The 14333-nt window shown below is 46.4% G+C and overlaps 1 protein-coding gene across 3 annotated transcripts in view; it reads right to left on the reverse strand.

Moving 5' to 3' along the window:
- The window catches only part of SMURF1 (SMAD specific E3 ubiquitin protein ligase 1), a 124754-nt gene that overhangs the window by 14069 nt on the left and 96352 nt on the right, over positions 1-14333 (reverse strand). For 2 of the 3 annotated variants that reach the window (XM_030932667.1, XM_030932666.1), the window contains exons 7-12: positions 11501-11742; positions 10648-10732; positions 8836-8982; positions 6511-6709; positions 4561-4664; positions 913-1027 (exon numbers count right to left, since the gene is read on the reverse strand). In XM_030932667.1, the coding sequence (XP_030788527.1) occupies positions 913-1027; positions 4561-4664; positions 6511-6709; positions 8836-8982; positions 10648-10732; positions 11501-11742 (892 nt within the window). Of the gene's footprint in view, positions 1-912; positions 1028-4560; positions 4665-6510; positions 6710-8835; positions 8983-10192; positions 10271-10647; positions 10733-11500; positions 11743-14333 lie in introns of all 3 variants that reach the window. The other variant, XM_030932668.1, reaches the window with a different exon arrangement.

Genomic DNA, 14333 nt, shown 5'->3' on the forward strand with positions numbered 1-14333 from the left:
CGATCTCAGCTCACTGCAAGCTCCGCCTCCCGGGTTTACGCCATTCTCCTGCCTCAGCCTCCCAAGTAGCTGGGACTACAGGTGCCCGCCACCTCACCCGGCTAGTTTTTGTATTTTTAGTAGAGATGGGGTTTCACCATGTTAGCCAGGATGGTCTCGATCTCCTGACCTCGTGATCTGCCCGCCTCCGCCTCCCAAAGCTTTGGGATTACAGGCGTGAGCCACACCGTTCTGGTTTTTAACTCAGGAACCACACATCTCTACTTTCAGGTTTGAATTACGTTCACCTCAAACAATGAGTCAAAACTCTGCTTCCATGTTGGTGAAAGGTTCTTCCGCATTTGAATGCACAAGCAGGGCCTGCCCCGCCTTCGCCCCAGCGGCCTGTGCAGGACGCTGGTGAAGGCCGTGGCGCCACAGGAGGAGCCCCTGCTGGCCGGCTGCCCGCCCTCAGGCTGAGCGTGCAAACACTGCACTGACTTCCTCATCTCTAAAACCAGCACACTAAGGGTGGCAGCATTTGTGGCTTAGAAAGCTAGTTCTGGAAAGATTCCAGTTTTGACTGAGAGGAGGCTGGACTTCAGAACCCACTCCTTAGAATGACACCATTAACAAATACAGTCATCATTCCAGAGTTCCCTCGAATGATCATAAAGTGTCCCGAGTGTATGAACAGCTCCGTTTCCCCCTTCATCTCCTTCAACACAACACACCCAGTGACCACAGTCTCTGAAAATACCGGATTGAAATCATCCATCTTAACTCAGTTTTCACTTTACCTCTCCATGTTTTGCTTACTGATGTCTTTGATTAACTCCACAACGAATAGACCAAGAACTGAGAATGAAACTGAAAATCCATCTCAAAAATTCTCCAACTCAATTCCCTATCTCTTTGTTCATTCATACTTACGGGGTTGATTGAAGAATCCGGATTTATTTGCAACATGTAAATATTGTCTGTAGAATACTGGAAGAGCCCGTAGTAAGGATTCAACATTTCATGGCACAGCAAATAAAGCCACTCCCTGGGAGCAAACAACAAAAATGCATTTGATACTTGCTAAAATTTCTGTATATATATATATATATATATATATATATATATATTTTTTTTTTTTTTTTTTTTTTTTTTTTTTTCCCTGAGATGAAGTCTTGCTCTGTTGCCCAGGCTGGAGCACAGTGGCGCAATCTTGGCTCACTGCAACCTCTGCCTTCCGGGTCCAAGTGATTTTCCTGCCTCCTGAGTAGCTGGGAGCACAGGCACACGCCATCAGGCCTGGCTAATTTCTGTATTTTTAGTAGAGACGAGGTTTCACCATGTTGGCCAGGCTGGTCTCGAACTCCTGACCTCAAATGATCCACCCACCTCGGCCTTCCAAAGTGCCGGGATTACAGGAGTGAGTTATTATTTTCTGAATTTCTTTAATGTTTGCATCATTGTATTATTTTAAAAACTCCAAAGTTAAAAACAGTGAAGCCAAAAAAAAAAAAAAAGGCACTTCAACTAGAAACTGTATGGTTCAGTGGCTGCACTCGGGTTGCGATAAGCCCAGCTAGTGGGGGCCTCAGACAAACACCTGTGGCAGATCTACAGCGTCTTTCATTCATTCTACTCAAAACTCCTTTTCAATGGATCGCATTAAGATAGCAGCCCCAAATTTTATTCTAGAATTTCTTACTCTTTCAAACAGAAATGAGAGAGAATAGGAAAGGACAGACACAAATGCAGAGAAGCTGTCCAAGAAAATCATGAGAATACATGAAAAATATCAAACAAAAACAGTTCTGTATTGTACTCAAAAGAACAGAAATGAACAGCCAGAAGAGATGAGACTCCGAATCCTATAAAGTTTCTTTACTATAAAGGCAACATTGCTGAATTTGAATTCATCCCAAGTTTTGGAGTTTCGATTTAGAAAGAACCTTTTTTGAAAAAGACAAAGACCTTCAATTGTCTAGACAGGAAGTGATTAAAATACAAGCAAACGTTCCACCCCAGCCATGGACAACATGAAGATACAATCAGCTGTGTTCTGGAAGTGGTAGGGGAAGCAATAACTAAACAGGCCAAAAAGAGAAGCTACAGAAAGGACTTCAGGACTAAATACTGGGGAGATAAGTGTAGCCTGACTCCCACAGATCGGATAATGAACACACCCCTGCACATGTGTAATACACATGCAACTGGAATCGCTCCACCTCCCTCTGAGATAGGTATGACCCCATTAGGAGGAAGACTCCAGTGGTGAAACAACACTACACCAAACTGGAGGTGGCAGAGCAGGGATTCCCAGCTCTTTCCACTACAGCATCATGTCAGTCAAGGGAAATTCACAAAGACCTGTCTCCACGCAGAAGACTGGACGACTACGAAGACGCGGAAGGAATGTAACTCCTACCAGACCAAACCAGGGAGTCCAACAGCTGAGTAACAAGCATTTCAGAATGACCAAAGAAAGAAAATGTGCGAGGAAATTAACAAAAAGTAAAATTCATTCATTTGGCACATATTTAGGGAGACAAGTGTTCCGCTGTGTGTTAGCTGCTGTTCTAAGAACCGGGGATCAGCTGTGAACAAGACAAGGTTCCTGACTGTGTGCAGTTTGAGTCTCTTGGAAGATGCAGACGAGAAACGGAAACATCACACCACACAACCATGAGGTGGTCACAGCATGACAAGGGAGGACGCCAAGAAAGGGGAAGCTACGGGACGCCCAGGACAGTGGACCTCACCCAGGGAAGCAGTGAAGTGTCATGACGACCGCGGCACAGAGGAGCGAGAGCACTGCCGTCAGGCTGCACAGAGGCCTTGCAGGAGACACAGGGGGCTGTCAGAAGGTATGATGTGTAACCGTCCTGGAGGACTTGAAGTTCACGGGGCAATAGAGACAGTGAAAGCTACTGGGGAGGGAAGCCAAGGCGGGAGGATCACCTGAGGTCAGTAGTTCAACACCCACCTGGCCACCATGGTGAAACCCCCGTCTCTACTAAAAATACAAAAATTAGCTGGACATGGTGACTCGCACCTGTAATCCCAGCTACTCAGGGGGCTGAGGTGCAAGAATCACTTGAACCTGGGAGGTGGAGGTAGCAGTGAGCTGAGATCCAGCCAATGGACTCCAGCCTGGGCCACAGAGTGAGACTCTTGTCTCCAGAAAAAAAGGGAAGAAGAAATTCTTGGAAAAATTGGAATTTGCTCCAAAAAGTTAAACAAATTCTAGAATACTATTTAACCCCTTAATGACAATCTTTTCATTCATAATAATATAAATCATATAAACTTTCATCCCTTTACAAATAATTGGTAGACAAGCATAGGAGACTCACCAAATTTTGGTTACAGAAGAAAATGTAAATCTTAACCTTGACAATATAAAAGTAATATTATAGATGACAGAATTTAAGAGGCAGAAGGAATGCTGAAGAGAAGTTACAAGTATGAATAGCCTGTTCTTATGCAAATGAGAGGTCCAGAGATCATGTCTCTAGTTGAGAAATCAAAAACTAAAGGTGAAAGCACAGGACATGAAGTTACAAATGAGGGGAGAACTAAAAAGACTCATATGACTAAATTGAACATGAGAGTAACTAGAGTCAGTCTATCTTCTGTATATGCCCATAAATCATTAAATCTGGAAATAATAAGATACCTATTCAAAGAAAGAGCTAAAAAAGTTCAGGAGCAGTTGTCTTAGCCAAGCACAGTGGTTCACATCTGCAGTATCAGCACTTTGGGGACCCACATGGGAGGATGGCTCGAGCCCAGGAGTTTGAGACCAGCCTGGGCAACATAGTAAGGCCTCATCTCTACAAAAAACTTTTAAAAAAATTAGCCAGGCGTGGTGTTACACACCTGTAGTTCCAGCTACTTGGGAGGCTGAGGTGGGAGGCTGGCTTGAGCCCTGGAGGTTGAGGCTGCAGTGAGCTATGATTGCGCCACTGCACTCCAGCCTGGGCAAGTGAGCAAGATTCTGTCTCAAAAAAGACAAAAAAAAAAAAAGAAAAATTGTCTTGAAGGTGAAAAGAGGCAGGACATGAAATAGCAGCTTTTCATCATTCTATTCTGGTTTTTTTTTTATAACATTTTCTTGAATTATTTTGACCACAATTTCAACATTTTACATAATTCTTTTGACACGAATGCGATTTACATGCAGTTTACATGCACAAATGCAGTCCCTGCCCTGCTGTCTGCAGAAAATCCTCTACGGAGGAGAGCAAGGCCACCTCCTGTGTTAATTTCAGGAGCATGTCCTGAAATTATGTTTCAAAAGAAGGGAGTGAGTTTAAAAAGTTGAATTCTAGCTTTACAAGAAGTCGATTAGTGGTGATGATCACGGATATTCTGGTAGGTTATGGCAAGAGGCTGGCACGAGCATGCTCCGAGGAATTCCTATTCTCAGCAGGGTGGCTGCAGCCATCGCATGCTGGCCCGACTGCTCCAGGGAGACATCAGCCCTGCCCAGGAGTGCTTGGTGATGAGCACTGGAGAAGGGCAAATGACTTCTCCTGAAAAGACGGAAATCCACGCAGCAGAAAAGGTGAATTAGCAACTCACCTGGCCACGCCACCGTAATCCAAACCTTCTTCCCCGCGGAATTTCACCATTAGCCGTTTCTTCAAGTCTTTGGGTCGCATCTTCATGATCTGGCGGTAAGACTCCTGAATAGCAACATCACAGTTTCAGAGAGAAGAACATTTCTTATTCTTCAAGTTATAAACGGTTATTGGTAATGGCGCCTGGTTAAGAATACGCATCCATTCCAATTCAAGTTTTATCTGGCTCCTAATCAGAATGTTTCTTTGGCATCTAGTATATTCCATCATCTTTTTTCTCAGTTTCTCCCTCTGAGACAACAACAAAACAAACACAATGCCAGGAAACACTAACCTTAAGGGAAACACATGTCTGTTTTCAGTGAATCACCAAGGAGTGAAGGACAAGTCTCACTAGGGTTGGTTTTTCTCTGCATAGATTAATTTCAGTGCACACGATAAACAACTTATGCATTGCAACCAAAATCAAGACGTTAGCAAGTCTGAATGCTAAGGGAGTTCTGAGCCTGTTTTTATATCTAAAGTGAAAAATCACATTTGACTTCACACTGAGTCAAAAAGCAAAAAGATTTTAAGTTTTTAAGTAAGACATAAGGTGGCTTAAGCACAGCACAGAACCCATGTGATCAGCCTGCTATTCCCTCAGACTCAGCACTTGAAGCAGAAGCCACTACATGTCTGTAGATGTCAGTAACAAGGTACTTAAGAATATTTTTATGCTTTAAATTTAACGCAATTCAAACTCCAGCAACCCAGCCAGGTGCGGTGGCCCATACCTGTAATCCCAGCACTTTGGGAGGCTGAGGTGGGCAGATCACCTGAGGTCAGGAGTTCGAGACCAGCCTGGCCAACATGGGGAAACCCCGTCTCTACTAAAAATACAAAAAATTAACCAGGTGTGGTGGCGGGCGCCTGTAATCCCAGCTACTCGGGAGGCTGAGGCAGGAGAATCGCTTGAACCTGGGAGGTGGAGCTTGCAGTGAGCCGAGATCGCGCACTCCAGCCCGCGCAACAGAGCGAGACTCCGTCTCAAAAAAAAAAAAAAAAACACTCTGGCAACCTGAGAGGGAAAGACGAAACAATCTGGTAGTGAAGTCAGTACTTCAGCGCTTTTCTAACCCTGCAACAAGGGCAGACATGCAGCAGGCAGGGCTGGGTACTGCAGCCAAGCTGCCCATCCAACACCCAGGCCCAGCCCTGGCCATGGGGAAGGCGCTCAGCTCCCTCGCCCTGCTGTGCTCCCTCAGCACTGTCACCCAGGGGGAATCTGTGCTCTGTCTCCTTTGATCATTTCTGACAGTGTCTCCACAAAGGAGGGCAGGAAATGGCCCACATGCCATGGAGATTTTCCCGAATGGTCGGCTTTCTTGGGAAAAGGGCCGGTCTGTTTAGAGACCTGCTCCTGCAGGAAGCCGTGTAAGGGACAGAACCTGTCCCAGGAGCCACCTGCTCCCCGCCAATTTCCACAGGAGAAGCAGGACAGCCCCCAGCCCCTGAGCTGCCCTGAGAAGGACAGCCCTCAGATGACATCTCGTACAAGAAGAGAGGAGGGAGACTGCCTGGCTCTGGGGAAGGCGCAGATTGCAGGAATATTTAACCTGCATCATGTAGACAAGGAGGTTCCCACTATTTTTTAGTGCTAGTTTCTATATACATCTCTAGGTTTTCACCTAGAAGTGAAACTATTTAATTGTCTCCCTTTTTACCATGAGAGGAAATAAATACCGTTCCCTCCCTCTACACAGGCTGTGGTCCTGACAAACTCTGCACTTCCCTTAGTAATAAAATCAACACCTGAAATACCAGAGAAAGAAGGGTTCCCTGAAACGCAGACATCACCCACAAAGCAGTTCATTTAAAGCAGCCCTTTAAAACAAAGGCATTTGAGATTCCTTTGAGCTGCCTTATTTGTTTCTGAACAGGGTCTGGGCAGTGGCCCTGAACTCTGTACCTCGAAGATTTCTTCTCTGGACACTTCGATGCGGCAGTGACCAGCTTGGGGCTGCTGAAGCGACAGTTCGTGTCTGAGGACTTTCAGCTTCTGGACTAGATCTCTTTCGTATCTCTGGGCAGGAAGCTCCTCGTCCTCCAGAGAGCCCTCGCTGGGCAGTGGCAGCGGCTGGCTGGGCTCCTTGAGTTGGCACTGGTGACTTGGGAAGAAGAGACGCAGAGAGTCACTCTGAAGCCCTGGCCAGGGGAGCTGCAAGCACCCACACACGGTTGGTGGAGACGGCTTGCTACATGCACCTTCAGGGAGAATTTGCTTCCCTGATGGCATAACCATGTACCTAGCTAGCTGTGTAAAAGTCACTGATGGCCACATTAGCCTAAATATACAGTCTACAGTACAATAAAGGAGGTACCCCAGGCCGGGCGTGGTGGCTCAAGCCTGTAATCCCAGCACTTTGGGAGGCCGAGACCAGCCTGGACAACATGGTGAAACCCGGTCTCTACTAAAAATACAAAATATTAGGCCGGGCGCGGTGGCTCAAGCCTGTAATCCCAGCACTTTGGGAGGCCGAGACGGGCGGATCATGAGGTCAGGAGATCGAGACCATCCGGGCTAACATGGTGAAACCCCGTCTCTACTAAAAAATACAAAAAAACTAGCCGGGCGAGGTGGCGGGCGCCTGTAGTCCCAGCTACTCGGGAGGCTGAGCCAGGAGAATGGCGTGAACCCGGGAGGCGGAGCTTGCAGTGAGCTGAGATCCGGCCACTGCACTCCAGCCTGGGCGACAGAGCGAGACTCATCTCAAAAAAAAAAAAAAAAAAAAAAAAAAAAATACAAAATATTAGCCAGCTGTGGTGGTGGACACCTATAATCCCAGCTACTTAGGAGGCTGAGACAGGAAAATCACTTGAACCCGGGAAGCGGAGGTTGCAGTGAGCCGAGATCGTGCCACTGCCCTCCAAGCCTGGGCGACAGAGCCAGACTCTGTCTCAAAAAAAAAAGGGAGGTACCCCAATTCCAAGCAACCAATTATCTCGCACATTACTACTACAAATAAAAATGGAAATGGTTGTCATTTATTATGCATCTATTACACACCCATGAGATGGACCAATGTACCATCAGATGCACCTTGGCAGTAAGAATGAAATGGAGATGATGGGAAAAAATTTTAAAGGAGATAACAGTGGAGAGCTCAAATGAAATCTAATGATAGGCACAACAGAGCGCTCGAGTGAAATCTAATGAAAACCATCCCTCATTTTTACCGCCAAGAGATTTCCACGGCTGCTCACTGAGAGCAAACTTTCAGTAAAATAAAAGGAGTAGGATTAGTATGGTGACAAAGCGGCAGTTGTCCGGTTTAAGTTTTGCTACTGAGACACACAGCTGTCGGTTAAAAGAGCTATGTCAAGCCGGGCGCGGTGGCTCATGCCTGTAATCCCAGCTCTCAGGGAGGCAGAGGCGGGAGGATAGCTTGAGCCCAGGAGTTCGAGACCTGCCTGGGTAATACAGCGAGACCCCGTTCTCCACAAAAAGGAAAAAAAAAAAAAAGACAAAAAAAGAGCTATGTCGAGGGCGGGCGCAGTGGCTCATGCCTGTAATCCCAGCACTTCGGGAGGCCGAGACAGGCAGATCACCCGAAGTCAGGAATTTGGGACCAGCCTGGCCAACGTGGCCAAATCCCATCTCTACTAAAAAAACAATAAATTAGCCAGGTATGGTGGCGGGTGCCTGTGATCCCAGCTACTCGGGAGGCTGAGGCAGGAGAATCACTTGAACCAGGGAGACGGAGCTTGCAGTGAGCCGAGATCGAGCCACTGCACTCCAGCCTGGGTGACAGAGCGGGACTCCGTCTCAAAATTTAAAAAAGAGCTATGTGGGATGTTTGGCTCTGAGAACACAACAGGCCTGGAACACTAAATATGGGATCCAAGATAATTCCCAGTTCCAAGGTATCCAGTTCCCCACCGTGCAGGCACTAGGGGGACATTGCCTATCTCTACTTCTCAACCTAAGGGCCGCGTGTCTCATGAGAGCGCTGCCTGCAGAAGCGTCCTTCAGGAAGCTGCCTAAGACCCCCATCTCGGTCAATTTTATCTAGGCTGCAAGTAAGAAAAGGGTAGCAGCAATCTAGGGCTTCAGTGCTCTTCACAGCTAATTTAAGAGTTTAAAATATGCAATTATCCACCAGATATCTAACATCATTTTGACCACGCTTATTACCCAACCGGCGAGGCAGTCAATACATTCACACAAATCAGTCCAAGAAAGCATTCAATGATCAATAAAAGAGATCAGCAAAAACTATTTTTAAAGTCTTACTTCATGATGTGGTGTAACCTTGGGTCTGTAAACTGGGTTGTTCGGTTATTATGATCTACAAAATATATCCTCCCAGAAACTGTACTTCTGACTTCCCAGCCTGGCGGCAGTGGTCCAAGTTCATCACAGTTCACACTGTTAAGGTCTCTACCAAAATGGAAAATACAGAGAGGTTTATCCAACTGAGTACAGAGGAATGAGGCCAAAAGTCAGCAACAGAAGCCACAGAGGTTCCTTATCAAGGTGTCTGTGTCCCAGCTCTGCTAAGATGGACCTTCGTGGTGCTACTTACGCCAAACCTCCACTCAGTCCAGGCCTCTCTGTTGCAAACAGCAGCAACATCCAAGAGATTAAAAACCAAACTTTCAGGCTGGGTGCGGTGGCTCACACCTGTAATCCCAGCACTCTGGGAGGCAGATAGATCACCTGAGGTCAGGAGTTCAAGACCATCCTGGCCAACATGATGAAACCCCGTCTCTACTAATAATACAAAAATTAGTTGGGTGTGGTGGCGGGTGCCTGTAATCCCAGTACTTGGGAAGCTGAGGCAGGAGAATCGTTTGAACCCAGGAGGTGGAGGTTGCAGTGAGCCCAGATCACACCATTGCACTCCAGCCTGGGTGACAAAAGCAAAATTCCACCTCAAAAAAAAAAAAGAAAATAGGAAGTTTGAGAGCTTATAACCATGATAAGGAACAGGGGCTCTCCACAGAATATCATTTCTTATACGAAAGAAGGCCCAAATAGCAGGAAGCATCTTAGTGCTGTCAGAAAACTAAGTGAATTCACAAGTGTCATTAAATGCTCCAGGCCAGCAGGGTTTCTTCATTGGAAAGTTCCCAGACAGCACCAAGCTTTTCAGGACTAAGGGAGAATACAGGAACATGCATTCAGAAACTCACAATTCTAAACAGTTGCAGGACAAGCCATTCTCATTTTCAAATGGGGTTTTTGTTCAACAAGTATTTTCCACGCTAAGAATGATTAGTTATTCTCCTGATTAATAATTTCAACACCATCCACAGTCAGAAGGGAGCACAGCTTTACCGACCAAGATGTGTTTCTAATTAACACAAAAGCCTGTCATTTCTAACGGGGTACAAAAGAGACACCGCATTCGTTTGCAGGTAATATATTTCCAGTCTCATTATAGGTACTGAGTCATAAATTAAACATAGATCTGGAAAATCAAAGACAGGAAGTTTATCCTCAGATGAAACAAATTATGAATAAAAAGGAACTAAGTATTACCAAAAATCGTATTAGGTAGTAATGCTATTCCAAAAGGAAATAAAAAGCAAAGAAAAGAAAAAAAGAAACTTAACTCTGTTATGGGGTGGGGGGGGGGATCTCTAACCTGGGCTCAGATGTATGGCCTTGCAGAAGGAATTCGTATAGAAAAGCTTCATCTCCCCCAGGAATGGTCCCCGAGGGACTGAGGCAATGGGGACAGTAAAGTAGAAGACAGAGAGGGTAACAGAGTCTTTATATTTCCTTGACTTAGGATAGAACATTTTAAGCATATAAAAAATGAGCGATCATAAGGAATCGCTGTGTAACCGACTTCAGCAATGATCACGGTCAACCTTGTTTCAAAGGTCAACAATGACTCCTGGTCAACCTTGTTTCAAATGTACCCCTGGCCACTCCCCCCACCCCAGCTTATCTGAAGGAAATCCCAGACATCAATATCATCTCATTCATCAATATTTTTAGTTTAAAACAAGAGCAACACATCTGGGAGAGGGTACTGGCTTTTCAAGTCAACCGCTGGAAAGACAGCTGGGAGGGTGTGCGTTTCAGGAGGCTTACCTTGGTATCCTGGGGTCGTGCCACGTGCTAACTCCGGTCTGTGTGTGCAAAAAGTAAACCTGGCCCTGGACTGTTGTTCTTTGTTCTACACAAGAAATCAGGGATCCAAATTAGACAACTTCAGTTCCAGGGAGAGTCTGGAACCAACCCTCGATGCCCTCCCTTATGGTATTATCTACATCTAGCTAACACTCCCCGTCTTCTCCCGGTTCTTCTGAGGTGGCCAGATAATCCCTTCTTCTCCGTCTTGCCCCATGCTCTCCTTTCCAGAGCACTACAGACACCCTCATCTAGCCTACATGTTATCTTGGTTGGCTCTGGTCTTCGTTTGCCTAAGATTTTCACTTGATTTCTAGACTGGGAGATGTGGAGCAATTGCTGAAAATTCATGCTTAGCTAGATTTAGCACCGTTTTCTTCCAGCTGTCTTTACACTGCCACAACTATCAAATGGCATAGCCATGCAAACATCCGCACTTACGGCACAAACAGGTTACTCAAAAAGGGTTAAAGGCCGGGCGCGGTGGCTCACGTCTGTAATCCCAGCACTTGGGCGGCTGAGGCAAGCGGATCACTTGAGCCCAGGAGTTTGAGACCAGCCTGGGCAACATGGCGAGACCCATTCTCTATAAAAAATACAAAACTTAGCCGGGCATGATGGCGTGTGCCTGTAATCCCAGCCACTCGGGAGGATCACGTGAGCTAGGGAGGTCAAGGCTGCCGTAAGCCATGATCATGCCACTGCACTCCAGCATGGGTGACAGAGCAAGACCTTGTCTCAAAAAAAAAAAAAAAAGTCAAGCTCGTGGAAACAGGGCAGATGGCACTGGCCACAGCAGGGTACATTCTCTCACCGTAGCCTTCGGGCAGTTCCGGGGACTGGTGGCCATGTGGTCGGTTCTGGGGCGTCTGTAGTGGACCTCGCACATCAGGGTTTCGAAGCCGCTGTGCCTGAAGTCTTTGATCTTGACTTGGGGACTCCACAAACCTGCAGTTCCCTCCTCCGGCAGCAGCACCGGTGCTATCTGTGTAAGGGGCTGGTTCCTCCATGAAGCAGCTGAGCGGCCTCCCAGGCCCTGAGTCTTCATACACCGATCTGAAAGGGACAGAGCAGGCAGGCATGGTGTCACCAGGGAGGAGTCACAAGACCAGCGCCTTAGGGCTAGTGTCCTGGGGACACCGTCGCATACATTCATTTGCTTTCCTTTAACAATGTCCAGTGTTCCAAGGGCCTAGTTTTGTAAAATCCACCCTGTGCCACTCAAACAGACAGACTCTTCTAAGAGGAACAGGGGGCCGGAGTGTCACCAAGGCCAAATGTACAGTTTCACCGTAGGGTAGACTGGAATGATTAGAAGAAACCAGCCTTAGACTATGAGGAGTTCGTGAAATGAGATCTCATTTTTCTTGATTTAAAATCACATCCAGGCCGGGTGCGGTGGCTCACACCTGTAATCCCAACTTTGGGACACTGAGGTGGGCAGATCACTTGAGGTCAGGAGTTCAAGACCAGCCTTGCCAACATGGTGAAACCCCATCTGTACTAAAACTACAAAAATTAGCTGGGCGTGGTGGCACGTGCCTGTGGTCCCAGCTACTTGGGAGGCTGAGGCACGAGAATTGCTTGAACCCAGGAGGCAGAGGTTGCAGTGAGCCGAGATTGCACCATTCTACTCCAGCCTGGGTGACAGGACAAGATTCCATCTCAAAAATAAAATAAAATAAAATAAAATCATATCCAAATACTCCATTTTCCTTGTTATTTTACTCTATAATGAAACTCCTGGTTACATAAAATACCAAAATACCTTTAGGTACTTTTTTTTTTTTTTTTTCCCAGACGGAGTCTCGCTCTGTCGCCCAGGCTGGAGTGCAGTGGCGCGATCTCGGTTCACTGCAAGTTCCGCCTCCCGGGTTCACGCCATTCTCCTGCCTCAGCCTCCAGAGTAGCTGGGACTATAGGCGCCCGCCACCTCGCACGGCTAGTTTTTTTTTTTTTTGTATTTTTTAGTAGAGACGGGGTTTCACCGTGTTAGCCAGGATGGTCTCGATCTCCTGACCTCATGATCTGCCCGTCTCGGCCTCCCAAAGTGCTGGGATTACAGGCTTGAGCCACCCTTTAGGTACTTTTTAAACATCAATCTTTACCCCCTGAGCAATTCTGAAGACAATTTACCTTAATAGGCTACTGCCCCTTAGAAGCAAATACTTTTTTAAAATCTGAGATTGAAAAATTTCAAATATGTACAAAAAATGAAAGACAGTACAATGAACCCTCCGTGTCCACCCCTCCCAACTAACCATCATCCAATGTCCACTCTTCCAATCCCTCCCCACCAACCCCAACGTTTTATGACTTCATCCTTAAATATTTCAGCCTCTAAAAGGATCTATACTGTCCCTCTAAAAGACAAGGACTTTTTCCATTATCACAACTAAAAACTGTTCCTTAATTTTTTAAAAAATCAAATGCCAGTGTTCAGAGTTCTCCAATTGCCTCATAAATCAGGATCCAAAGTCCACACCTTGCATGTGTAGCTATGTCTCAAGTTTGTTTTAATAGGAATTGTTGACAGTTCTGCTTCCCTCCTGTCTTTGCTTTCCTCGCAGTCTATCTGTTGAAGACAGTGGGTTGTCTGTCCTACAGAGGGCGCTATTCTGGATGTTTGTTGATTATATTCCCTTGGGGCCGTGAGACACACTCCTGGCCCCCTGTATTTCCAAGAGGTGTGTTCATGTTGGATCATCTCTCTTCTGTGATGTCAGCAATTATTGATTGTTGGCCAGGTCCATTAATTCATGGGGGACTGCAAAATTGTGACAGTGACCACTGGTCCCCTGTATTTCCAAGAGGTGTGTTCATGTTGGATCATCTCTCTTCTGTGATGTTCTTAGCAATTATTGATTGTTGGCCAGGTCCATTAATTCATGGGGGACTGCAAAATTGTGACAGTGACCAATGACAGTTCGGCTGTTTATTTTTTAGTGTGTTGAGTTCTTTCCCCTGTCATTATGAACCCAAGGATTTTTAATATATTTGATATGTTCCAAATTCATGGCAGTTATAATTCTTTTCTTTTCTTTGAGCCAGGGTCTTGCTGTGTCGCCCAAGGTGGAGGGCAGTGGTGTCATCAGGGTTCCCTGCAACTGCACACTCCTGGACTCAAAGCAATCCTCCCACCTCAGCTTCCCTAGCAGCTGGGACTATAGGTGCGTGCCACCATGCCCAGCTAATTTCTTATTTTTTATTTTTTGGTAGAGACAAAGTCTCACTATGTTGCCCTGGCTGGTCTCAAACTCGAGACCAAAGCCTCCAGCCACCTTGGCCTCCCACAGTGCTGGGATTACAGGCAGTTATAATTCTTACTGATGCTCAAACTCACCCACCTTTGGCCCATGGGAGCCTCTTTCATTGGATTCCAAGTCTTTCAGGCACAACCTGAATTGTTGTTGTTTTTTGTTTTTTTTTTTGAGACAGAGTCTCACTCTGTCACCCAGGCTGCAGTGCAGTGGCGCGATCTCTGCTCACTGCAACCTCCTCCTCCCAGGTTCAAGCAATTCTCCTGTCTCAGCCTCCCGAGTAGGCTGGAACCACAGGCTCCTGCCACCACGCCTGGCTAAGTTTTTGTATTTTTAGTAGAGATGGGGTTTCACCGTATTAGCTAGGATGGTCTCAATCTCCTGACC

Source organism: Rhinopithecus roxellana, chromosome 6 (assembly GCF_007565055.1).
Source record: "Rhinopithecus roxellana isolate Shanxi Qingling chromosome 6, ASM756505v1, whole genome shotgun sequence".
Lineage (NCBI taxonomy): Eukaryota > Metazoa > Chordata > Mammalia > Primates > Cercopithecidae > Rhinopithecus > Rhinopithecus roxellana.